The sequence below is a fragment of the Lepisma saccharinum genome, chromosome 23, assembly GCF_977018435.1.
Source record: "Lepisma saccharinum chromosome 23, izLepSacc3.1, whole genome shotgun sequence".
NCBI classification, from domain to species: domain Eukaryota; kingdom Metazoa; phylum Arthropoda; class Insecta; order Zygentoma; family Lepismatidae; genus Lepisma; species Lepisma saccharinum.
In genome coordinates, this window is record NC_139251.1 from 63,781,345 (window position 1) to 63,807,408 (window position 26,064).

At 39.8% G+C, this 26,064-nt stretch overlaps 1 protein-coding gene across 4 annotated transcripts in view; it reads left to right on the plus strand.

Moving 5' to 3' along the window:
* The window catches only part of exp (expansion), a 556,924-nt gene that overhangs the window by 307,482 nt on the left and 223,378 nt on the right, over positions 1 to 26,064 (plus strand). For all 4 annotated transcript variants that reach the window (XM_083144338.1, XM_083144337.1, XM_083144340.1 and 1 more), the window contains one exon: positions 12,217 to 12,352. In XM_083144338.1, coding sequence (XP_083000464.1) covers positions 12,217 to 12,352 — 136 coding nt within the window. The remainder of the gene's footprint in view (positions 1 to 12,216; positions 12,353 to 26,064) is intronic.

The window sequence follows — 26,064 nt, forward strand, 5'->3', positions numbered from 1 at the left end:
GAAACTCGATGTATTTTTGGTGCATCGAAACAAGCTAAATGCATTCTTGTGCATCGAAACAAGCTAGATGCATTCTTGTGCATCGATACAAGATAGATGCATTCTTGTGCATCGATACAAGATAGATGCATTCTTGTGCATCGAAACAAGATACTAGATGCATTCTTGTGCATCGAAACAAGATACTAGATGCATTCTTGTGCATCGAAACAAGATACTAGATGCATTCTTGTGCGTCGAAACAAGATACTAGGTGCATTCTTGTGCGTCGAAACAAGATACTAGATGCATTCTTGTGCGTCGAAACAAGATACTTGATGCATTCTTGTGCGTCGAAACAAGATACTAGATGCATGCTTGTGCGTCGAAACAAGATACTAGATGCATTTTTGGTGCATCGAAACAAGATAGATGCATTTTTGGTGCATCGAAACAAGCTTCACTTTTTGTGCCACTTTTGGCTAATTTGCGAAGATGGGGATGAGCGATGATGCGATGAAATTGATGAATGAACACTCGCAAACATCCATGCCCAGGCCGGGATTCGAACCCGGTAACCCTGGCGTTGAAGCGCGATGTGCTAACCACTCCGCCACGGGGCCGGTTTGTGACGTAGATGAAACACACCTTCATAAAGTGGGTTTCAGGGAAAGGGGGGGGGCGGGTTACCCTGGATGAAATAAGTAAATAGCCACGGTGATGACGCGCCAGGCAATTTTAAATCCAATCGAACCGTATCGCATTCCAAAGCGTAGGAATGTCCTCTGGAGCCGTATCATCGGAGGAAGGTTCGGAGAGCATCACGAGAGGAGCCAGTTGGAGTCACGCCGGGGTCAATCGGTAAGGTCAAGTTGCCCCCAGGGGTCGAGGCGGTCTGCCACCTTCCCTGTTGGGCCAGGGAAAGTGAGAGAGGTCTGGCGTATGGCATAACGATCTTGCTTTCAGGACGGCAATTAAACTATGTTCGGACGCGCCTTTGGAATTCATAAGAATGCACCATTGCTTCTCTGTTTCCGTGGTTGATATTTGGTGGAGATTTTCCTTTCTTCAGTTTGGTAGGAGTTTTACAATTTAATAGATTTGTTGTCGAGACGAAACTTGCTACAATCTTGACTTGTTTCTTGAATGGAGAAACCTCTGTGGTTCTTGGTCTTGATTTGGTTTATTTTACTTCGCTTTCCTGCCATTTTGGGCTAACCGCGAAGATGAGTGAGTGATGTGGTGAAAAGGACCGGATGAAAGAACACCCACGCCCCGTCGGTATTCGAACTCTGGACTCGTTGCATACCATACATTGCGGACTTCTTCACGTATATGAATAGTCAGTCCACCGTAGGTTACAGATTCGAATCCTGACCTGAGCATGGCAGTCTCTCTTGTGAGGTTCCTCTTTCACCACTCGTCCTCATCGTCGCGACTAGCTAAAAGTGGCAGAAAAATGGACATAAACTTAGAAATCACATGCAGCATATAGACATGTACATATTCATTTTGAAAATGAAAAGTTTCACATAGTTTAAGTAGGTATATAAAACTGTAGCTATCTAATTAGTGTGTGACACGCACCAAAGGTGGCTTTATACCGGGTGTCCGAAATGAAAGTATACCCAACCCGAATCTATGCCTTCGATCTGGGTATACTTTTATATGGACACCCTGTATAATGCAATTTCTAAATATTTGTAGTTCTCCTCTCAAGTTATTTGCAAGGGATGACTCTTTCTGGAGACAATTATTACATATCATTATATTTTTTGATTACTTTGCAATTTTTATACCGTTGTTTTACCTTTATCAATATTTCATCTTATGTAATGAGTCTGGTAAATTCCACACACAAAAATGTTTTCGAGTGAACATGGTCAAGTGGAAGAAGTAAATAAAAAAATGCCAACTTGCACCATGTAGTACACCCTGAACTGCATTTTATAATTCTGATATCCAGGCTTTTCGGATAATTTGGACATCAGGATACCCGATATCCGGATAATTTGGACATCGGGGTACCCGATAGTCGGATAATTTGGACATCGGGATACCCGATATCCGGATAATTTGGACATCGGGATGCGTATTTACAAACCCTATAGTGCTGCAGAACCTCCAGCGATATGTGGCTTCTGATTGGCTCTCATTCCGGAAGTTAATCCAGTGTTCCCTCAACGTAACGCTAGATGGCAGGGTTGAAATTGACAATGTTGATTTCAGATATCCATCCCAACAAGATAAGAAAGCCCTCCAAACTGAGGTTAATTTTGAGCACATTTTCTTTTAAATTAAGGTTTTGAAAGACAGAAAATCAGACCTTTTCTAGAAGTTACATTTCCAGTGCAAACATTGTAACTACTTATGCATATATTTTCTGTCACATTATTATTACCGATGGCTTCATATTGATTTTAGTTACCTGAAAACGATTCAGAAACATTTTTAACATTTTTTTTCAATACAAATATATATTTCTTAATACAATTTCGACAATTTGATTACAAATTTTATTTCTAAACAATCACGAGTCTGATCTTTCCATACTTATCCTGTAAACAGACAAACAAGGAACGACGGACAAGGAACATAAACTCTTCCGGTGCGCACAACCAATAAGACAGCGTTATGTATCTCTGGTTCTGCAGCACTCTAGGGTTTGTAAATACACCATCGGGATACCCGATATATTTGAAACCCAGATAGAAAATTATCCGATATCCGGATAAAGTTTTATCTGAATTTGGCTATTCCTAAATCAAACTCGCCCAGTGAGCTGGAGAGGCTACGAAAATAAGCTAACCTTATTATTATTATTATTATTATTATTATTATTAGATGCGCTTTCTGAAGTAGGCCATTTTTATTTTTAAGTCTGTGAATGCCAGAGTGATATACACGGTTCCGTGTGGATAATGTGTCTTCTTGTACGTACAGAACAGCCTGCGTGTTCACCCAAGGTGTGACACAGGCCACACCAGGGGGTATTTTGTAGACGCTGGGGACCACTTTTACCCAGTCACTCCTGTCGCATTTCGTACGAAAAAAATATCTTTAATTCCAGCTTTCTACGCATAATTTTACTCCAGTGCCAGTGTGACGCTTTCTACTAAATTTTCTCCAAGATGCGCTACCTGTTTTGCATAATGCAAGGAGCATGTTCTTGTTTCCGAGATGAAAGCTATTTTTGTTGACGTTGGAGCTGTGCTTAACACTCCAAGGGTACTAAGACAAGGGGTACGCATTTTTATTTCTTTACTTTCTTTGCCGGCGAAATTCACGGGTCCGAGTCCCGGTCTGCAGGGCCGGCTTAAGGGCCGGGTGACCGCCCTGCTTCAGTAGCGCCAAAACCATTTCTGGTTATATAAGCTTGGCTATTGTTTTTTAAGAAGTTGGATTTGTGTAGACAAAAATTAATTGAAGTTACTGCTGCATAACATAATAAATATATTGCAAGAAGCATATAGGAATTTAAACTAATAGATTTATGTTATCTTGATGTCATTATGTAGGTATTAGTAGTGGCGGTGGTGGATACCCGGATTCGATTTCAGGGGGTGGGTTATCTAAGGATTTTTCCGGTTCTGTCCCCGCATAAAGCGGCTCTAGAGCTCACTCAGCTTCAAATCAATGGGTACCTGTGGGAAACCCTGAGGGGCAAAGGCAAGCATGGTGCTCATCATGTAATTTCCAAAGTGGCTGAGATCGAGAATGTGTGAGGCCGTACCCCCCACATCCCCACTAAATATGCTTTAATGGCACTGTGCAATGAGAACTTTACCTTCCTTTTCTATTGTTTTGAGGGCCTCCCCGATGGCACAGTGGTAGCGTCGTCGACTTGTAATCAAAGGTTCCTGGGTTCGATACCCGGTGGAGGCACATAGTGGTTCGGATCCCACTTTAAACTATAGGTCCAGTCCCGATTAGCCTTACTCTGCATAAAGTGGACTTAAAACACCAAATCAATCAACCAACCAATCCTCTTCTATCTATTCTAATTATCACTTTATCTTCATCGTTCCGATTAGCCAAATGTAGAAGGAATACGACGCTAAGATAACAAAGACGCAGATTCTAGCATATAAAACAGAATCCCATCGTATCGGATCCCGTGTAGCAATGTGATCACTGCATGCTTGCATGATTGGAGAGGCCTTCTCAAAGCTTCGTAACCTCGCAGATCTTAGACTTGTGGAGGGCGTTCACGACACCACCATAGACCTCAGGTGGGCGTTACTCTAAGCGGCGGGCCTTTTGGGGCCCCGTTTTCACCATATTTCTCGTTCTTCTTGTGCCAACAATGAAAATTATATTAAAGAGGAAATAAAAAGTAGGCTTAATTCAGGAAATGCATGTTACTTCTCTCTTCATAAACTTTTGTCTTCTCGTTTAATATCTAAGAAACTAAAAGTTAAAATATACAAAACAGTAATTTTGCCTGTAGTATTATATGGGTGTGAAACTTGGTCCCTTACATTGAAAGAAGAACATAAGTTGAGAGTATTTAAAATGGCCTTAGGAAAATATTTGGACCTTAAAGGGATGAGGAGACAGGTGAGTGGAGGAGGTTACATAATTTAGAACTACATAATATGTATTCATGTCCAGATATTATTAGAATTATTAAATCAAGAAGACTTAGGTGGGCAGGCCGTGTGGCACGAATGGGAGAGAAAAGAGGAGTTTACAGGATTCTTGTTGGGAAGAAGAGACCTGTAAGAAGGCCAAGACGAAGATGGAGGGACAACGTTGAGATGGACCTAAAGGAAATCGGTAGGGACGGAAAGGAGTATATAGAACTTGCTCAGGATTGGGACAGATGGAAAGCCTGTGTTGATGCAGCCATGAACCTTCTGGTTTAAGAAGGCTAGAGAGTTAGGTAGTTCTTCTTGTGCCAATGCATGCTGCCCTTGCAGACGAATATTCCTCTTCTCCCTTGACTTCCTGCATGCAGCAGAAACCGCACCGGAAGTGGACTCGAGATTTTCCTATGCAAGCAGTGTGTAAGGAGCCTTTAACTGCTGCGTTCACCTTCACCTGCTTCTCTGCTGCACCGACACTCGCGTCTGGTAATGTCGTCACCTTGCAGTCTTGTGTCCAGGGTTCGATATCCGGTGAAGGCACGTGGTGATTCGGAGCGTGCATTAAACTCGAAGTCCAATACCATTAGCCTATGTTCCTGCAACGCCCTTACAAAAATTAACATAAATTACTGTGAGTAAAATGTGTAAATTACTATGCGTGAAATATATACTTTTAAATTGACATTCATTTTCCAGCATAGGAGTGTGCTCCTTCTTTTGAATGTCTATGGTTGAGGGGTGTGCTGGGGTTCGTGTGGATACTGGGGATCTTTGATATTGATACGGGAGTTTACGAGATCAGAACATGAATTTGCAAGTCGATTGATTAATTTGGTTTATTTTACTTCGCCTTTCTGCCATTTTTGGCTAATCGTGAAGATGGGGATGAGTGATTACATGATGAAATTGATGAATGGACACTCGCATAGAACACCCATGCCTGGGTGTGATTCGAACCCAGGACCCTTGGCGTCGTAGCGCGCTGTGCTAACGACTACACCACGGAGGTCGGCTAGTTGCATCTCACGATAACCAATGTCAGTGACTCCCAAATTATCATAATATTTTCACTGAAATCACACTTACTCATGGTTTTTAGTAATTTTTACATATAAAATATTTCTGAATTTGAAATGGGTTCATTTTTTAACTTAAGGCAAGTAACCTAACCACGCTGAGCGTTGCAGGTGTTAGAAAGACCTGCATTCTGACTGGGGCGCCGCGGAGAGATCTTGAAACACTAAGGACACCCTGAAACGAGAAAGTGGGAACCCCTGGCCTCTGTAATTCGTAACCGAGAACTGGATAACTTCTCATAGACGAAACCATCCCTAACTTTTGTTCTGCTGCTGTTGTTGTAGATTTAAGTCCACTTTATGGACAGTAAGGCTAATCGGGACTGGACCTACAGTTTAAAATGGGATCCCAACCACTATGTGCCTCCACCGGGTATCGAACCCGGGTTCCCTTGATTACAAGGCAACGACGCTACCACTGCGCCATCTGGGAGGCCCAACTTTTGTTCTGAAACGAACGTAAAAGGAAAAATGAATCTCCAAGAATCTAATTTCAATTCGTCATCCATCTTGTTCTCTCGTGCCTTCCTGCAGTGCATCTTCTTAATGTTACCTGCTGATTGCCAATTTCACGGACATTCTCCGGATCTTCACCGAGCGAATTTTTACGAAATAGGTTCTGGCACCACTGCCTTCTCGCACAGGGAACCGAAAAACTTGGTTCGTTGCTCCCTGTGGGGTGGAGGCATTGCCTGTCGGTGACAGGTGCTTTGAAAGTAGGATCCTCTTCTTCTGGAGAGAAAAGGCGCAAGTGACCTCGATTCAGGTTGATGCGCTACTCTTGGCAGCGTCCTTAACGAGGCCGTGTTTACATGCGACTCCTGCGAGGAATCTTTTCGAGTCTCTAGAACTGCATCTCTGTCTTCCAATTCATTACCCCTGCTTACGTCATCTCGTGCTGGACTTGCGTGAAGAGAATTCTAGGTGGCGCTGAATGCAGTTTCAAGCATTGGACGGGGAAATTTCATTTTAAAGGATCCATAGTGGTATTTGATCTGGGGGAAAACTCCTGCTGGTTACTATCGCCTGTATGGCTGTGTTCGAACCTTACAAGACCGTACTTGAAGCAAACATTCTTCGATAATGTGCTCGGAGCTTAGTCTTGAAGCCTTGGACTGGAAGCGAAAATCTTTCGAATTGTACCGCGACTGCAGCGCCAAATACGATCAGCAGATAATTGTTTTTCTCGCATTATAAACACTTGTTTTTCACCATATACATCTAGGATTACCAGTTGACAAACTTTAAAAAAGAGGACATTTTTAGATGCAGCAATTCAGACACAAGTTTTGTGTTGACTAGTGTTTTGGTGAGCTTGTAGATCACACACCCCCTGTAGAGTCCAGCGCAGATATTTCTGCCGTGCGATGCGCGAAACAACTAAAGAAGCAGTGTTGCTAATGGAGCAGATAGAAAAATCGCTGCAGTGCGCCGATGCACAGCTGTTACGTACAACAATAAAATTAGAGAATTCAGGTCTATCTAACGTTGAGTTTTAAACGTCATGCATTATACCAGGACTAGGATTAATATGTACTAACAAGTGGCTTTGTATGTAGCTACATACATATGGACTAAAAATTCGCAAAATATGAACTAACACATAAGTAAAATTACCAAAAATGCTGCAAAGAAGACTTCTTCATACGATTCCTTATTTGAGTGATTTCAAACAAAATAAAAAAAATATATAATTTTTCATTGCATTAATGCACTGGTGGCGTTCTAACTTTTCACTCCCAAAACCCGTATACACTGGTATGGAACTGCAACGGCAGATAATAACATGCCAACGTGTTAAACCGCTACAATTGCACCATAACACTCCTCCTGAAGCAGTATTATTATTTCCTCTCTGAGATCGTCGATAGTCGGTTGCCTTTGTTGTACATTTACAAAGGATGCCGGCTTCCACAACAATAACAAGTACATATACTGCCACTAGACGATAAGCTGCGCGGCTTTTTCTTTTGTTATGAACCAGGGCCGGCGCTAGTCATTTTGCCTCCCTGGGAGGTGGCGGCAGATGCCGCTCTATTTCGACCCCCCCCCCCCCCGTTCATTACGCAGCAACGGAAAATTGAAAATCAATATATTCCTAACTAAAACATCAAAATATAAAATAAATAATGAGACTTCTTATGCTATTTCAATACTATTCTTTGTCGTTCTTTCCCGGGAGTGTGGAATGATGTGGAGGGGCCTTCTGACATCTCAAGAGATTGTCATTCGTTCATGATAGCCCTGATTGTTCTTTCAGGAACTCCAGTCGCAGCCGCTGCTCTCTTGCCAAAATGCTTTATTGGGATGCTGACACCATGACTGACTTCCTCCTTCATGAACGCGTGCACGTTGCGTAGAATTTCCCGAGCTTGGCTATGCAAGGTTTTTGATTTCAACTTCGACAGAACTGGAGGCATTATGGAATTTAACGTTCATTAGCAAACAGACACTTTTACATACACACACGCAATACACGCACACAACGTCAAACCGGTCAAATACTTAGTATAAAATAAAAATATGGTGCTTCCAATCCAACAAAACTCACCGCCACTTTACCTGTCTTTCCCCTTCCGTGACAGAAATAGTGCTTCATTATTACAGTTGGCAACACTAGTTACTAGCTAGCCAATGAACATGCACTGCATAAAAGAAGCAAGCACTACGCCGTGCTATATTGCCACATTACCGTCCCTGCCGAACGGTGGGAACCGCGAGCTGGAGCGCTATTCAATTGTTTTCAATGATGTTTGCGCGAGTGTGTCCAGGAATGGAATGACAATATGGCAACAATAGCGAAGGTTTTCGAGCAGGGTAGAACACATGATGCTAAGAGAGAGGGAGACGAAACGAAAATTCGTTTCTACGCAACGGCAAATTTACGTGTGTGACACTCTAAAACAATTTTACACCGTTTACTCATAATGGGCCTCATTACAGGAAAATGTCTGAATATTCTAATATTTATTTACTATGCCGGTAGTATTATAAGGTTGTGAAACTTGGTCTCTAAGTTTAAAAGAAACATAAATTGAGAGTTTTGAAAATTAAGAACTTGGAAGAATATTTGGACCAAGAAGAGATTATGCCATGATAATGAACTGCATAGAACTGTTCATTCTTTGTTGGAAGAAAAGTTTCTTGACTTTTCGCTTGCAACTGAGTGTTGAATTTCCTTACTTAAACTTGAACACTGAAACAATATAAACAATTATTTTCAGATCTGCAATTTTGTTACGAATCTTGAAGTTGAAGTAGTGGTCTATTCATAAGACACACTTTAGTGCGTCAGTCGATGCATTTTGGTGCATCAATCTATCTGATGCATTTAGTTTTCTGTGTGCAGGTTAGATCCACTTTTCTAATTTACTTAGAACCGGAAGGCAATAGTTTAGTGTTTTACTGACTTTGTTAATATGTACACATTTGCAGTGGCGGCGATTAAGGAGGCGAGGGAGGCACTTGCCCCCACTATTTGCCACTTTTGCCCCTGCACTATGCTAAACCTTATCTACCAAGGGAAAGTAAACTGTCCTTGCCCCCCCCCTGTTTTGGAACCCAATCGCCGCCATTGCACATTTGTATACCCAAAAATGCCTAACTTCTAGAGGCAAGTATCTAGAAATATATTTCGGGGGTGTGTTCCGAAGAAAGTATCTCTAAATAATAATAATAATAATAATTTTTTAATTAAAATGAATTAAAATAGTAGGCTATTAATTAAAATATTCAAATTAATATATTTTTATTACATGTACAGGTAAAAAGACTGTATAAGGTTAGTTATATACTAGCACGTATTCATTATCTAGATTACGTATATTTAAGGTCGGCAAAATGTCTAAAGAACACCAAGTGCCTGCCGGGGAAATTAACGTCAAATAGATAAAGAATTGAATATTTTATTTTATTGAACATCGAAAAAGGATGTTAGATCCAGTTGACGAAAAGTAAAGTCAAGTCTCTGGTAATATTGCATGCATATTACAAATATACTTTATTAGTATACTAATAAATCTTGTATAAATCGTCTTTGGTACTGGCATGCAAAGTCATAGCATCTCATTATAATTCTAACCTTCCAATAAGTTCGGTGTAAAAAAAAACTAGATTAAATAAGTATATTTTCAATATTTAATTTTAGTTATTTTATTATTACATTATTTTCGTGATTTCATTTTAATGGTTAGTAAAAGTCTTTCAGTGGGGGGGGGGGTGGTCCGGACCCCCTGGACACCCTCTAACTCTGCTTCACACTGATTAGCATATCTGAGCATAAAGTGAAATTTAAAACAATGAGAAAAAAGGACAGTAAATTTATGCCAAGATACTAGGACGCCGAACAAAAAACCTATCTTGATGGAATATAAGCAGTTTCTCCACGTGCCTGTACCCATAAGACTCTACATATTACAGCGCCATCTCTTTTTTTCCGTGTTAGGATAATTTCCCCGTCGTTGGGCGATTCGTGAGTGGAGAAGCCATAATGGGTTAATGGAGCTCAAGAGATGACGGTGCAAGAGCATTAAGGCGAAACTGCAGAACAAAAATATGAAAGTCACTGAAGTGACCATTACACGATCTGAAAACCAAGATTGCGGATTTTTACGTCTAACGACGAAAATGCGCTGGCCAATAAAGTGTGTGTCTGCAGACGGTGGTAAAAGTTAGTTTCCGAGTCCCGTTTTTGCACAGATGGGTTAACCGAGACCGGACCTGCCGTTTAAAGTGGGACCCAAACCACTGTGTGCTTCTACCGGCACACAAAACTTAAAATGTGTCTGTTTGACCCAGATATGTTAACTCCAGTAGCAGCCCACCTCCGTGGTGGAGTGGTCTCCAGGTGCTTCGGGTTCGAATCCCGACCTGGGCATGGTATTCTACCGCTCATCTTCATCGTCGCGATAGTGTAAGAAAAGTGACGTAAATATATCTAATAGATTAACAATTATCTCTATATATTATATAAATGGATGTATGCGTGTACATGTGTGTGTTTGTTCCGGCATAACTCTCGAACGCCTGGAGCAATTTCAACCAAACTTGGTACACATATCACTTGCAATCTGGAAAGAAATAGTGTGGGGGTAAGACACCCCTGGCACCCCTAGGGGTGGGGTGGGAAGTGTGTGACATGTAAAAATAATCGAAAACGACCGATATTAAATTCCGCACAAACAGACATCCGTGACTCTATGCAATCCCGCACAACGATACTGTTTCTCGGATTGTCTAACATTCAGGCTGATATGAGTTTGTGTTGCGAAAACGAGCGATATTGGGTGGAATCCATAGTTTTCTGGGCCGCTAAGATGAATAGTGACACTTCCAATGTCGTTCAACTCCAAGTTCATTTTACACTATAGCTAGAATTCACTATATTTCTGTCTAATAGAAGATTGGGATAAATAAATACCCGTGCAATCAGCTAGTAGTGCATAAACTGATAATAATGTACTTTTGGAGCATCCAAATACACACAAATACATGAAAAATACATAAAACACTAAAAATACATCAATTGAGAAGAAAAAAACACTTCAGTGATCATTTCAAAGAAACCAAAAATATTGGTATAACTGTCAAGTACATCAACCTTGATTTGTATTTGAATAAATATTTGTAATTTAGTCACTTTTCTGGCACTTTTGGCTAATCGCAACGGCGAGTGATGGTATGATGAAACCCACGAAAAACACCCCCTACCCAGGCCGTGACTGGAACCCGGAACTTCAGTGGCGCGATCAAAAGTCGACCAATTAACGCACTCGGCACCTTGGGCTGCGTGTTGCAGACTAACGAAGCTCTGGCATCTTGACTCTCAGCCTCTTATCACCTTTCATCCTTATTAGCCAAAATGGCAGAAAAGTTATGTAAAACAAAACAAATCGATCAACCAATTATTGCGCTCGGCCGCAGAGTTGGTTTGATTTGATATACAGTAAAACCACGTTAATTCGGACCCCGATAAGCCGGACTTCGCTTAATCCGGACAGGCAAGAAAGCAGAATGCAAGGTTTTAAATGTGGCTAGAAGTCAACAAGAGAACTTCCCAAAGAAAAGGCTGAGGAAATTCTGTTTCCTGCAGACTTTGTACTGTACTGTATAGTGTATTTAGGCTTATGCCCTTTAGATACACCATTAAATACACCGTAATAAACGTGTTTTGTTGCTATAAACTGTTCTTTTAGGTTATTTCAGTTAATCCAGACTTTCGTTAAACAGGTCAACTTATCCCCCCCCATTAGTCCGGATTAACGAGGTTTTACTGTATATCGAATTCTCTTTGTGCACTCCTGTTCAGTTAAAGTGGCACATGTTTCAAATGTCTAAATTTATGAAATGTGTCACTTTATGCGAACAGGAGTGTACGTTTACATCTGTATATGTGTGGAAAAACTGGCGAAAGCCAACATTACACATCCTCTGTGTTCATGCTCTGTCTTGAGATTAACATACATATGTATTTTTCTTTCGGTTTATCATAATATCTTAAAGTAAATGTTAATTATTGTTTGGAGCTTTTATGGTAAACACAATATTTATAATTTTCGTATCTCCTTTTTCAGCTGTGGCCCAACTCCTCACTCCGAGATGGTGTCCCGACGTCGAATTCTTTCCAGATCACGTGATGATCTGAATTTAGACGCGCCATTCGTAGAAGATGAAGAAGACGTATGGTATCATAAGGACAAACTGTATAAGGTAAGCTGTGTCTTCAATTGTATTTCTTCTTTCTTTGCTGGAGCATCGACTACATTCTGAGACTTCTGATTGGTCAAAGGTAAACCAATAGGCTTCTAAGATAAACTGGTGTAAGGACCAAGCCTCTGTGTTGGATTTTAACTTATTTTACTGGAATGTAAAAAAAATATATGTATATATCAATTTATCAGCTTTTATTGTACAGTCGCGGACAGTTCTGGGTTGTAATGATATCAATGAAAGTCAATGTGATCGCTACAATTCAAAATTGTTCGGGTCTGTACTTAGCTTGTCTCCATAATGTATAGAAAATCTGATATTCTCTCATTCCGCCCCTCTCACACACTTCCTGTTTGTCTCTCTCTTCCACTCTTTTCACTTTTTCTTTGTTTCTCTAACTTTCATTAGTTGTTTCTTTCTCTTATGTCATTCTCCATTTATTTTTCTCTCCTTTTTCGTCTCTCTTTATCACTTTTCTTTCGTCTTTTGTCTTTCTCACAATTCTCCTTTCTCTCTCTGACACACTACAGCCCTTGACAATCCTTGGCCTGCCCTCACGAAGCTGGGAGTCCTGGGTTCGAATCTCGGGCTGGGCATGGGTGTTCTTTAATCAATTTCATCATCATTCATCCTCGTCACCGCGATTAGACAAAAGTGGCAGAAAAGCGACGCTAAATAACAAAAATGAAAAAAAAAATTCACAACAAGCTCTAATCTTCATCGTTCTCAAATCACCTGGTTCATATCCGGTGGAGGCACAAGTGGTTCGGATCCCACTTTAAACTGTAGGTCCAGTCCCGATTAGCCTTACTGTGCATAAAGTGGACTTAAAACAGCAACTCAAACCGAAACTCATTTCTTTCTTGTTTGATATATGTTTCTCGTAGGAATATCTCCTCCTCAACGAACCTCTCGATCCTTATTGTACATACTTAGCAGAACGCCATATTTAGAACTGGCGTACGTAGAGGCAGGGAGTTGATGGAGCTACAGCCCCCTCCGAAATTTTGAGAAAATCAAATTCTTTTTACTGAAAGCAGTAAAGAACTCTGTGAAAAACAGTGTTAAATGCAACCTTCCCGAAAAACCCCGGATTATCGGTTTTGAGAGTGGAAAGTTCTAAATATGCTAAATATTTTTTGTATCTCGCTCCCCTCCCCCCCCCCCCCCTCGGCACAGTATTCCTTAAAACAAGAACGTCAAAAGCAGGAAAAGATGGCAAAATATTAAAAAATATATGTAGCCCTCCCCCTTTCAAGAATCCTGGGCACGCCACTGCATCATAAGACAGCTCGTACTTTCCTTCCAGATGTTTGCGCCAAGGCAGGTTATTGTTCATTAAGGTCACGGAAGGAGGTACCGCACAGCCCAGTCCGAAATTACGCCCCCCCCCTTTTCTCCCTACCGTCGCGAATTTCAGTTGAGTGGACGAAAAGAGACTTTCGAGAGAAATCGACAGAAATTGCTTTGATGACTGTCGAGAATGGCACGTAGCGATGAAGCTGATTACGAGCTAGTCGGAAGTGACGAGGAAGGCAAAAAGAGATCGGAGATTTCTGAAGAGAAGGGCGAAAGCGGACATAACACCAATCTTTGTGTCACGTGACAACCGACGTTGAGTTAGACTAAGTAAACTAACTCTCTAGCCTTCTTAAACCCGAAGCTTTGCGGCTGCAGGAACACAAGCCTATTCTGGGCAAGATCAATCCAATCTTTTCCATCCCTACCGATCTCCATCTACGTCTTGGCCTTCCTACAGGTCTCTTACCATCAGGTTTCCCAACAAGAATCCTGTAAACTCTTCTTTCCTCTCCAATTCGTGCCACATGGCCTGCCCACCTAAGTCTTCTTGATTTAATCATTCTAATAACATCTGACGTTGAGTTAGAAATTACCAAATTCTGAGTTCTTTTGTCAGAAACGATACGTGGAACTGGAACATATTTCAATGTTGAAAAGTGGCTCAAAAGATTGTCGTAAAATTATGCAAGGTGCTGAAAAGTGATTAAATCGTCTTGTAGTGAACGGACCCGCCAAAACTACAGCCTTCTATGTTTTGTAGAAATTCTGAAAGAGGAACAGAGAAGAAGGGAACAATGAAGAGACAAGAGAATGAGAAGGAAACGAAAGGAGAACAAGGAAGATGAGAGAATGAAGAAAATATAAAAGAATAAGGAAGATAAAAGGGGAAAACAGAAAAGTCAAGAAAGAGAATGAAGAAAAGAATGATATTACGGAAAAGTAGAAAGGAATGAATGATATGACTTAAGAAGAAAAAAATAATGACGGAAAAAAAGAATGATTGATAAAGAAAGTGAATGTAAAGACAAAAATTAAGAAAATCAAGAAAAGGGAATCAGGAAGGGGGACAATAATTTTATTATGTTTATTTCTAGTATATCATTGCTCAGCGTTTACTTGCTGCACATGTGAAGAAAATTGGGCGCCTCTGGTGTAAAATGTACAGTGGTAAAACGGATAAGATTGTCTAAAATGAAGCAAATATTTTAAAAAAAACCTCTCTAGAAGGGTACCTAAAATAAGTTTAGGCTGATCAGATCAACGAAATGACCATATTCTAAAAACTGTTTATTATGATTATTAGAGGTACATATTTTTGGTAAATAAAAAAGCAAAATTTCGGTACAAAACCAGTCAATTTCGGGTTCAAAAACGGTAAATAAAATGAAATTTCGCTGTTATAGCGGTGAAAAAGTGGTATATAAAATGACATTTTGGTTTTAAAAATCCTACATTTGATTTAAAAACTGCACTATTACGCAAAATAAACATATCCCTTGTAATACCACATTAAATCATCACCAGAATATTAAGTTTATTCCTGTATAAAGGAGTCCATTTTTGCTTCTCAAATGTTTGTAGCAAAATTAATCAATTTTCCGTGAATTGCATAACTCACAGGATAATTCAGACTTCAGAAAGTGTCGCTTCAATATATAAACGGTAAATTTCGTGTTTAAGAGTCTATTTCACATTTTGGAGTTCATTTCACATCATTTCGTGACAAATCAGGGTAGAAAAATGCACCTCACACCTTTCAGAAACATGAAAAATTAACATTACAATGTGTTATTTCACATTTCGTGTTTTCGTGAAAAACTAAATATGCATGCCTCTAATGATTATCTATAATAACTAAAATGCTTAGGAGCTTCGAAATTTGCGGGAGGATTCGAAAAGCTGGCTAAAAGACTGTCTAAAATGCCATAAAGGGCTGGTTAGAACATTGTCTAAAATGACGCGAAGGATCGAAGCTGATTATACGATCGGTGGGATATGATGCGAATAGCAACAGTGATTTCAAACTCGCCAGAAAGGTTACTAGAGACCCCAGGAAAGGACATTCAGATCAACTGGTTATTTGCAATTAAATTAGAGCAAGCTTCGAAGTGGACGTACTTGAGATCAAGTTCGCTTCTGTGTCCTCGACGTTTCCCGCTTGTTTTTTTTTCTTATTAGAGACTGGATTTTTTTTTATGGAGAAGAGAACCCCATTCGATCAACTTTAACAATTCAATCTTTTCCTGTGAACAAGTAAAAAGTATGTTCGTCTGGCGAGTCGCGAGCATCAGCCTAAGTGCGCATGCGCAGCTGGACGAGCCCATTGGCAAGATAGGTTGCTCATGGTTCTGTTGTTACCAGTTGTAACAGCCAATCACTAACCACTTCCCACGTTCGCATCTGTACACTACAACTTCGAGCACTTATTATATCATTTGTGAATCCATGGATGCTTGCATTAACTGGGCTCAACAGTTTCTAATTTTTTGAGGAGGAGGGTACAGGAAAATATTTGTTTTTACATGCCGATACTTAAAAACACGCCATGGGTTCCGGGTTCGAATCCCGGACTGGGCATGAGTGTTCTTTGTGAGCGTCCCTTCATCAATTTCATCCCACATCCTCATCTTTGCGATTAGCTAAGGCGGCAGAAAAGTGAAGTAAAATTAACTAAATCAATCATCCTCATTGTGGAAGAAAAGCGGCGCTAAAAAACAAAGAAACAATAAATCAACAAATACAAGCGAATCGTGTGTACATGAATTTTCGGGAATGAAATATCGCCTTGTAAGTAAAGGATCCCGGGTTCGATAACCTGTGAAAGCCCATAGTGATTCGGATCACATTTTAAACTGTAGGTCCAGCCCCGATTAGCCTATCTCTGCATGAAGTAGACTTAAAAAAAACTCGAAGCTGAAACTTGGGAATAAAATAAGTTTGATAAAATACATAACTTGTGATCAGTGATGTGCCGTAGACTATAAGTTTACGTCTACATGCGTTGTCTACACGTAATATACGCGTAGATTAAATTGGGTTGTAGTTTACATAGACTACGTAGACAAACTAAAGTGCATTTTCAAGGGTTTCATGAAAGGAAAGTGACATTTTCAACTATATTAGTTTCTAACGAAATGAAAAGAATCCTATGTACAACAAAATTTATCTTCTCTTCTATTATAACTATCAACTATGGAAGAAGATAAATAGTAAGCAAAAAACAACAGATGGCAGTCGTGAGGCAAGAGTGGTCTTTTTCCCATAAAACACTAGAATATTTCCTATATTAGGTATCTTCCTAGGTGAAAAATTGATCGAATTTGGAAGAAAGAGTATGAAAAGTTCTCCTCACACATCAGGAACTGATACGCAGTATAATTTTATTTTAATTCCACGGCGCCCTTTGCTAAGTTATCACCTTTCACCATGTTGTTTACATAGATTACGTAATCTACGTGCATAAAATAGTCTACGTGTAGAATGTAGACTATCGTTGTTTACGCGTAGACTCACATCACTGCTTGTGATAAGATTATTTTTATAATTTTAAGTACATTTTGGGGGAGCTGCCCCATTTGCCTCCACTAATTGAAACCTGTATTTTCACACGTTTGGAAGAGTTAATAGAATTCAATCCATGGATTATGTCAGTAACAGTGGGCACGTTACCGTACACCTTTATTTATCCATTTTGTAACAGTCTCAAGACTGTGCCACTATCATCAGATTCAGCTGCAAAATAACAACCAACAACCTTAGGATGCAAGAGTTTCAGTGGACACACGTTAGTCCTTATGAAAAAAGAACAGAACAGATTCCTCGATATGATAATGATGGAATATCTTTAGCGATTAAACTGAAGGCAGCACTTCCTTTCTTGTAGATATGGTGCCCTGTCTTGACCTATCAACAAATACGTAGTGAAAATTTGAGAAATTTAAAAATTTCGTGGGACGTGAGGTCACGTCAATCTTTTTAGTAACTGCCTGGAGCATATTCGGTGTCTTATTTCCGTATTATCATCTACCTCGCGTTTTTGACGAAGGTCGATTGTAGGAGGACGAAGAACCAGAAGGAAGTATATTGAGGTTCCTAGGCATGATCTCGAATCACGATCTTTAGCTTTGAAATCGATGATATCTCTTCCTACTTGAAAGTCGACCGCAAGATGCCTCTGCCGTCGCTTTCGATAGCGTTCACTTTTTTTCTCAAATGAGAACTTTCGCTTGTATTCCTAAGTTTTTGTAAATGATACTCAGGGAATGGGCCATTGTTTACCTTGGGCTTGTGCTATGTAACTTTCTAATGCTTTATTATCCGTTCTCACAACTTTTTATTATGCCATGAACTTTCTCTGGTTCTTTGTGGTGTATGGTTTCGAGGAATTATTGTTTGTATAACTGCTCTGGTCACCCCCCTTCCCCCTCAGAGCTTGTTTAAAAGTTGGAGACAAGATAATCGAACCGCTTCAAGGTAAGGAAACTGAATTGTGAATGAGACTGCATCACATGTTGACATTGTTTTGCAAAACTTCCAATGATGTACCGAATTATCCATTTACAAGGACTTGAAAGGAAGTCAGACTATTTCTATTTATTCCCCAAATTCTCATAAATAAACTTCTGGTGCTACTGCTGCTACAAAAAAGAGTCGTTGCTATTTTGTCCAACAGAGGGCATGCATTTCTTATCGAGAATAAGAAACAGTAAAACTTTACACGTTTAAGATAGGCATTGAATGAATTCTCGTTTAATAAAAGAATTTGCTTTTGTTAACTTATTTTGTAGATATCCAGTGTAGAGTGTAAATTATAGGTTATTTGTTCAAGACTTGGTCCTCTTATAACAGTTAGAGATTAAATATATTTAAAGATATAGTAAATTCGCTTTAGAATGATCGGTTAAAGCTAGTCAGAAAAACATCCAGTAGTTAACAGCCCTAAACCTGGTCTCCTAACCTTACAACGTAGGCATTATTAAAACTGTAATTATGACAAAAATGCATGCAAGTTGCTTAGGAGGGTTAAGTTTTGTGGTATCAGTATGTTTGACAAAACTTAATCATTGTTTTGCGTCATTGGCCCAATCTTATGCTTTGGTATGAATTGAAGGGATTGGATGAAATCAACGGGAACAAAACAGTTGATAGGTGTATCATAGCCTGCGATTAGGGGGGTAGGAGGGCAGTTGCCCCACCCCCTCACACACTTATTTTACCCCTTTTGCCCCAGTTCTATGCTAAACCATATCTACCAAGGAAAGAAAACTGTCCTTGCCTCCGAAGTTTTGAAACCTAATCGCCACCAATGATCAAAACCATCAAAGGGGATAGCTGTCCAAGATGCCAGAACACACAGAATCATGAGACGCTTTGGATTATCATAGTTTAAATTACAAGCTTTCTTTGTTGTTCTTACATCTAATAGGAGTAAAGTGGGTACCTGGAGGAAACTCTGGGGGATAAAGGCGGCCAGGGGCGTGGTGCTGATCACATCACACCCAGCTCGACCTATACGCCTTCATGGCGTGGTGCAAAGCACAGGGGAGCACTTTACTTTTTACTGTTCTCCACACATGTTGTGCTTGAAGTGCTACTGTGTAAAAAAATCACGAAGGCTGGTGTTGAACATACGTCATTTTCGCATTAACATGAAAAGGAGTGATCATGTACATGAAATCATTTTTTAAAACATTATTGGTGTTATTTTACACCAGTTCATTTTTTAGTGTGGGCTACCCCTGAGTTTTATTTTGCTAAAGAATTTTACAATACCTTCATTAAGTAAATAAAATTCATTCCATTATATATAAAGGAGAAAGAGTAATTCATTTGAAACTGAACTTATTTCTTGATCCCGTTTCGGTACATGCATTTAGTACTAAATACATACGCGTGCTCAAGCAGATAACATTGTAAGACTCTTTTCTTTATCTGTTGCACGCACACACACACACACATTCACAATATCAACAATTTTGTGGCACTACTCGTGTCTGCTCGTTCCTTCACTGTCCAGTTCCACATTCCTTTTTTTTTTTACCTTGTCCGGCACGGAAAGTAGGAAAAAAGAACGCCTCATGCAAGTTCCAGATAGTCTGCCGTGAGGAATGTCTCTGTAACTCTTTCTCTCTCTTCGCGTGAGAGTACTGGTGCTCGTCCGCTACGCAGTCATTGTTTTACAGCCCCTTTCGCCTTCACTGGAACAAGCACACTGCTGTCCCACTTCTTGCTACAGACCCACTGCCACACAGGCCAAGTTATTTTTCTCATTCACTTCTTGCAAGCTCGTCAGATGGAGCTAGTTTCAGCTTTAATGTTTGTTAAATTTATTTGCACTTTACTTATGCCACAACCCAGTACTGCGAGGAAATTAAAAGGAAAATAAAGCTTTATACAAAACACTGCATTGCACTATTGATTCACTGAGTAGTTCATGCTAAAACAATATACATTCGTCATAGTTCGTAGGCCATTTAAACGGTCCGGCGATATAAAATGCACTCTTTATTTCTTGATCGTTATAATGTTTTTCTTGGTGTTCTATATAATTAACGTGTAAGTGCTGATAGGTAGGCGAGGATATTATGTGAACCCCGAAGTTAACAACGTTAACTTCTATTACAAAGCATTCTTCCCAGTGGAGGACCCTTAAGCAGTGTTGTTAAATGTTCAGGAATTTTTAATAAATTTAATTCCGGTCCAGGAGAGGAAATGAGCAAGCGTAAATTGGTTCTGGACCGTAAAGAACATTTTTGTCTCAAGTGTTTCAATTCGGTCCAGGAGCCTTTCTTCCAGCTGAATTTAAATTCGGTCCAGGAGCCTTTCTTCCAGATCAATTTAAATAAGGTCCAGGAACCTTTTTTCAATGTAACAATACGCAACTTGTACCGAATTTAAATTGTGTGAGAGATTCCGGTCATTCAACGGAACCCAATAGAATTTATGGGTTACTGTACTTTAACAACCCTGCCCTTAAGGAAACTTTCAGACCGAAGAGACACGCGGAAGCAATCGTTAGGTGACACTGCCCCCCCCTCCTAATATGCGTTCACTGCGCACACACGACCATATTGAGGTGACGCGATGCACGATATTGAAAAAACAACTTTGTTCAAGCAACGGGTCTGGTGCACGCAGCTTGCTACAACCGCGAAAACTAAATGCTCCTAAGAGCTCTAAATAAACATGGCCATTATTATTGACATTTCCGATTAGGTCTAATAATTTATATGCAGTGGCGCAACTACAGGGAGGCATTGTCCCCCCCCCCCCCAACCTTCGACGGAAGTCAATTCTAGGGAGGGACAAGGTGGGACAAATATTAACGGCCAAGGGCACCTGCAGGAGGGACACAGAGAATTGCCCCTTCGATTTCAAATTTTATGCAAATAGAAGTACATTTCGTAAAATTTTCTTGCTTATCTCGGTATCCTCAGGTTCGAGCCGTAGCTAGGTGGGGCGAGAGTCGGCCACGGATGCCAAGCGATCTAAATGAAAATAGTTGAAAAAGAGATAATGCCATGGCGTCCAGCGAAATTATTTGTGCCCTATTATATCAATATTGTTTTCAATTGCAAAAATTGGATCTAAAAATGTTCTTGCTCGCTTCGCTCGCAATATAATTGTTTTCTGTGATGTGATGTATTTAAATAATATGTGTTGTATATATGTAGGCTACTGAATGAACTTTGAATACGTACACAATTAACGTCAGCATATTGCATATGTATTTTCTTATTTTATGACGCTCCATGTTGCATATGTGTAAAACGTATGTTGTACATGAAAGTTATACATGTTATGTACAAAAATAATTATAATGCATTTATCATTCATTTTCTGCCATTCAAAAATACAGTTTGTTTTCTTGTTTTCCTTATTGGCTACTGTGAAACTGACTGTGTTGAAAGAAATATTTCAAATCGTTTGTTCCAAACAAATGCTTAATAGTAATAATAATAATAATAATAACAATAATGCCATTATTATTATTAGTATTATTATTGTTGGTACGTTTATCCTGGTACTTGCTCCCCCCTCTCCAGACAAAAATTCGTGGTTGCACCTCTGTTTAGGTTAGGATGGCCAGGCTAAGTGACTGTCTGCTTTAGTTCTCGTGTTAGCGGGGTCTTTCCCTTCTGGATACACCTATACGCTTCTCAAAGAAACCAAGAGCTTCCAGGACAGAGGTCGTGAGTCGTACACTGAACACACTGAGACACAGGGGCAGCCTTGCTATCGCAGATAACCTAACGGTACAAGTAAGTAACGTCGGCATACACAAGTTTCACCCTTGAAATGTTTATATGCATTTGCACTCACCACTACGTCTTACGTTGCTATTCTTTTGAAGCGGTGCTTTAAGACGTCAACGGACCTAATTATCAAAATTAGGATCTTCTTAAGTTTTCTAAACAAGTGCTGAAGTGCACTTCACGAACCTTTTTACTCTAGCAATTAGATCTTAATTAAAGTCACTTGTCGCTTCTTTCAAAGCAGGCTCTGTGGAGACTTGTTCCTGGCACAAACTCACAACAGGCCACTAGAGTGCGCTAGCGTTCCTACAAAATAAAATGCAAAGTTTGTGTAACACTATAACGGAATGAAGAGGTTGTTTTGACTATATTAAATGGGGAAATATACATGCAAACGTGTTCCTTTTGTGTACACTATAGTTTTTGGACAGTTAATAATGCAGAGATAGAAGTTATGGTGTAAATTGAGAGCATTTGATTACCTCATAGACGTAAAAATTGAAGTGCCTCATAGACGTAAAAATTGAAGCTGTCACCTCCGAACTAAGAATAGTTTTTCAGAATGCGCTCATATACTTCTTGACAAATTGGCACCAATTGCTCTTATTCATTACTGGAGATTTCCCCCCCCCCCCAGTTGCACACCTATCCACAATTGATAGGAAGCTTACCGTAGTTGGCCCTGAGATATATATATTCCCTGACCCGATACTGCCGCGCATCACTTTCGCAGTCTAATTAAGCAAATGTCGCAGTTTCCATTGATTTTGTTCCTACATTATGTGGGAAAAAAACCTGTAATTTGTGTTTCTTAACAGGTATTTTTTATATTCTGATTAATTTTTGTATATTTCGAATAACATCTCTGGTAAATTCGTGCCTATAATTGGGAAATTTGAGTAAAATTTTACATGAGAAGGAAAAGGGAAATTTTATTAGAAATATCTAAATCTGAAGATATCGACTCACATAATACATTCAAGGCTTTCGTCGTGTAAATTATTCCCTCCAATGTAATAATAATTTGAATTAGAAACAAAACTTCCCCAATATTTACAAGCATTTTTTAAAATTATTGTAGTAGCACAACTAGTACAAATATAACGAGGAAACTGTTGTGATAAAAATTCCCATGCTTTGCTTATTTTTCTCAAAGTGTACAATTTGATATAAATATTCAATTTCTGTTATTTTCGTCCATTCAATCAATCCTAGTATCTCTGTAGGTTGGTGCTTTTTGTGGGTTGATAAAAATAATAGTAATACTCAAGTTTTGTGGCCGCAGATTATTTTTTTTCTAATACGAATGGGAAATTAGGATGAAAAGGGGAATATCTGATTGCGAAAGGGAAATTCTGATCTCGGATTGTGCAACACTGGCAGAAATATGAAGGTGAAAGCAAAGTTGAAATGCTAAACATTTTAATCTCTCGGGAGGAATTACCCGCCGAGTGTTTTGGTATTTACAGTTTGCCAGGCTCCAAAACAGGAATCGTCAGTAGGTTAGCCGGCGACTAGCTTCTCAGCAGGAAGACCCGAACTTGTTTCTTTGCGAATGTTATTTTATTTTCCTCGTTGTTGTTCACATTTACTAACTGGTTTCCCAGACCCAATGCCCTGAAGATCTGCTCTTTCCGAGCGCCATGAGCAAAAAGCGTCAAAGCTTGGAACTTGCGCAAGGGCAGGAAAGTCCCGTTTGTGGACAATTTAACTTCGTATATCTTCGCTGTATCACACGAAGCTAGGTTTTTATTTCTGGATTTGTTGTTTGGACTTGGGCTGGTTGTGTGGTGCTTTCTCATCCACTATATCGCTCGCATTTCCAACTGGCGACTGGGAAACAACCAATCAGCGATCAGTATCAGTTATCTTCGACTGACATCGGGAATTTTCGTGTCACAAGGTACCCGAACGTTGCTGATGGATGAAACAAATGAGCGTCAGATACACAGCATGTTGCCAAACGTACTGTAAAACCGAAGGGGGGGGTAGTTGATGAGCGCCGTTACTGGGTAAAAGTTGTGCAATAGTACCATGGAAAATTAATACGCAAACACTGTACAAAGAAGGTAATAAAAACAATCGACAAAAACAGACGCACGCTTGGCAACGTTGTAACTTGAGTGTGATGTTGCCCCTGCAGCTTTTACTTCGCAACTGAGGTTCTTGACACTCATCGAGCCACACACCCCCGAGGACGATTGGTGGACAGATGAGCTATGTAGGTCAGCCCCCAGTTGGGCACGCGATCAGTATAGTTTTCGTCTCTCATGAAAAACAGTTCACTTACTTTTGGTAGTCAAGGCTTACCATTGAGAGGTCATACTTCAGGGGCAATGGCTACCACACACGCCCCACCCCTAATCGCCGGCACTGCTTTGAAGAGCCGAAACGAGTTAGGGGTGGACGATAGAGGAAATTACCTAAATATGGTCCAGCTTCGTACAGAGAATTTAAGTACTGCAAAAGTATATGTTACGCTTCCATATGCTTCTTAGAACATCCATCAAAAACAACTCGCTGGTCGACATGAGTTTGTATATCTCACAAATGACTATTGTCCCTGAATAATTTCAGCATGCTGATTCCAAAAGTGAAATCCATTTTTACCAATAACGTCTAGTTTTGTCAGAAAATAGCAATATATTAACTGACTTAATTTCACAATAAAAATGTGTAGTTTTATCATTTTCTCAATAGATGGCTCTGTTTAGATGGCAAAATACTGGCTTTCTACAATACAAATTCTAGAATTTTGAATTATGAATGAATACAGAATTATATGGATTTTGATTACGTAGTTTTATTTTCGGAATCTCTCGTGAAAATTTCTTTTCACAAAATGTCGAATACATAACTATCTCCCGTCTGTTCCGCACATGTTTCAGAACATGCTGATTAAATACGCCCTATTATAGAGTGCCATACAGAAGAAAGATCCTACTATTCCATGTATACGTAATTTATTCTACTGCCGTGATTTTCAAATAAACTAAATTCGAAGTAACATTGTTTAGATATTTCTATTGCAAATTTTCGATTCTGTTGTAGCAAATGACATTTTTTTACGCCTAAGAAGTGCGTACTGGTAAGAAAGAGTAGGGAGTATAGATGTACTTGATTGGTTGCTTTGAAACCACTTCTGGATTCTGCCAACTTGCCTCTACTTTTGGAGTGCTACAGGCGCACATTCCGAGGTATTTACTTACTGAAATGGTTGAAGAACTCGGTGTGTGATTCAGAGAAAGTTCCTGGCAGCTTTCTATTAGTGTACGTCGCTCTCTTGTTTGTGTCTAGAGTCTCGTTCCAACCGAATACCTTCTGTTGCAATGCCTGCCGTCTTCCAGTCTTCAACCCCTCTCAGTCTTAAGCATTAAGGAAATGCTACACAGGGTGTCGCCTTTTGACAGCGCCACTCTTCCAGCGTGTAAGGAGAGGTGAACAAAGATTTGTTCCAAAAGCTCACGTTTTTTTTTTAATTCTGAAGAATTACCTCTGTGTACATAAATGCCTTCTACAGTAGAGGCATCTAACAGTCAACATCACTTCCATGTAGTACACCCCAGTAAATGCAGTCTTACAGGCCAACGGGACTCTGGCGCATGGGCCGACTGCAACTAAAATACAGTAAAGCCTCGTTAATCCGAACTAATGGGGGATAAGTTGACCTGTTTAACGAAAATCCGGATTAACTGAAATAACCTAAAAGAATAATGGAAAGTGCAACAAAACCCATTTATTATGGTGTATTTAAAGGGCATAGGCCTAAATACAGTATACAGTACAGTAAAATGTAAAGCATACTGTACATACAATACGATTGTTGACTTCTAGCCACATTTAAAATCTTCCATCTGCTTTTTTTTTTTTTTTGCCTGTCCGGATTAAGCGAAGCCCGGCTTATCGGGGACCATGCGTGTGTGTCCCTTTATCCACTTCATCCATTCACTGGGAGTGGTAGAGAGCCAGTTCGGGCGTATAAAGGGGGTGAGTTCGCGCCGAGATGAAACAATTTGGGAAATCAACCTTCGAAGTCAAACAAGTTAAACGAAAATAATTGGAATTTCATTTAATAAGTACGTCGGGAATGCTAAATTACACCTGGTATGACCAGCTAACTTATTTGTCTGTTGTTCTGTTATTTAACTTTGAGAT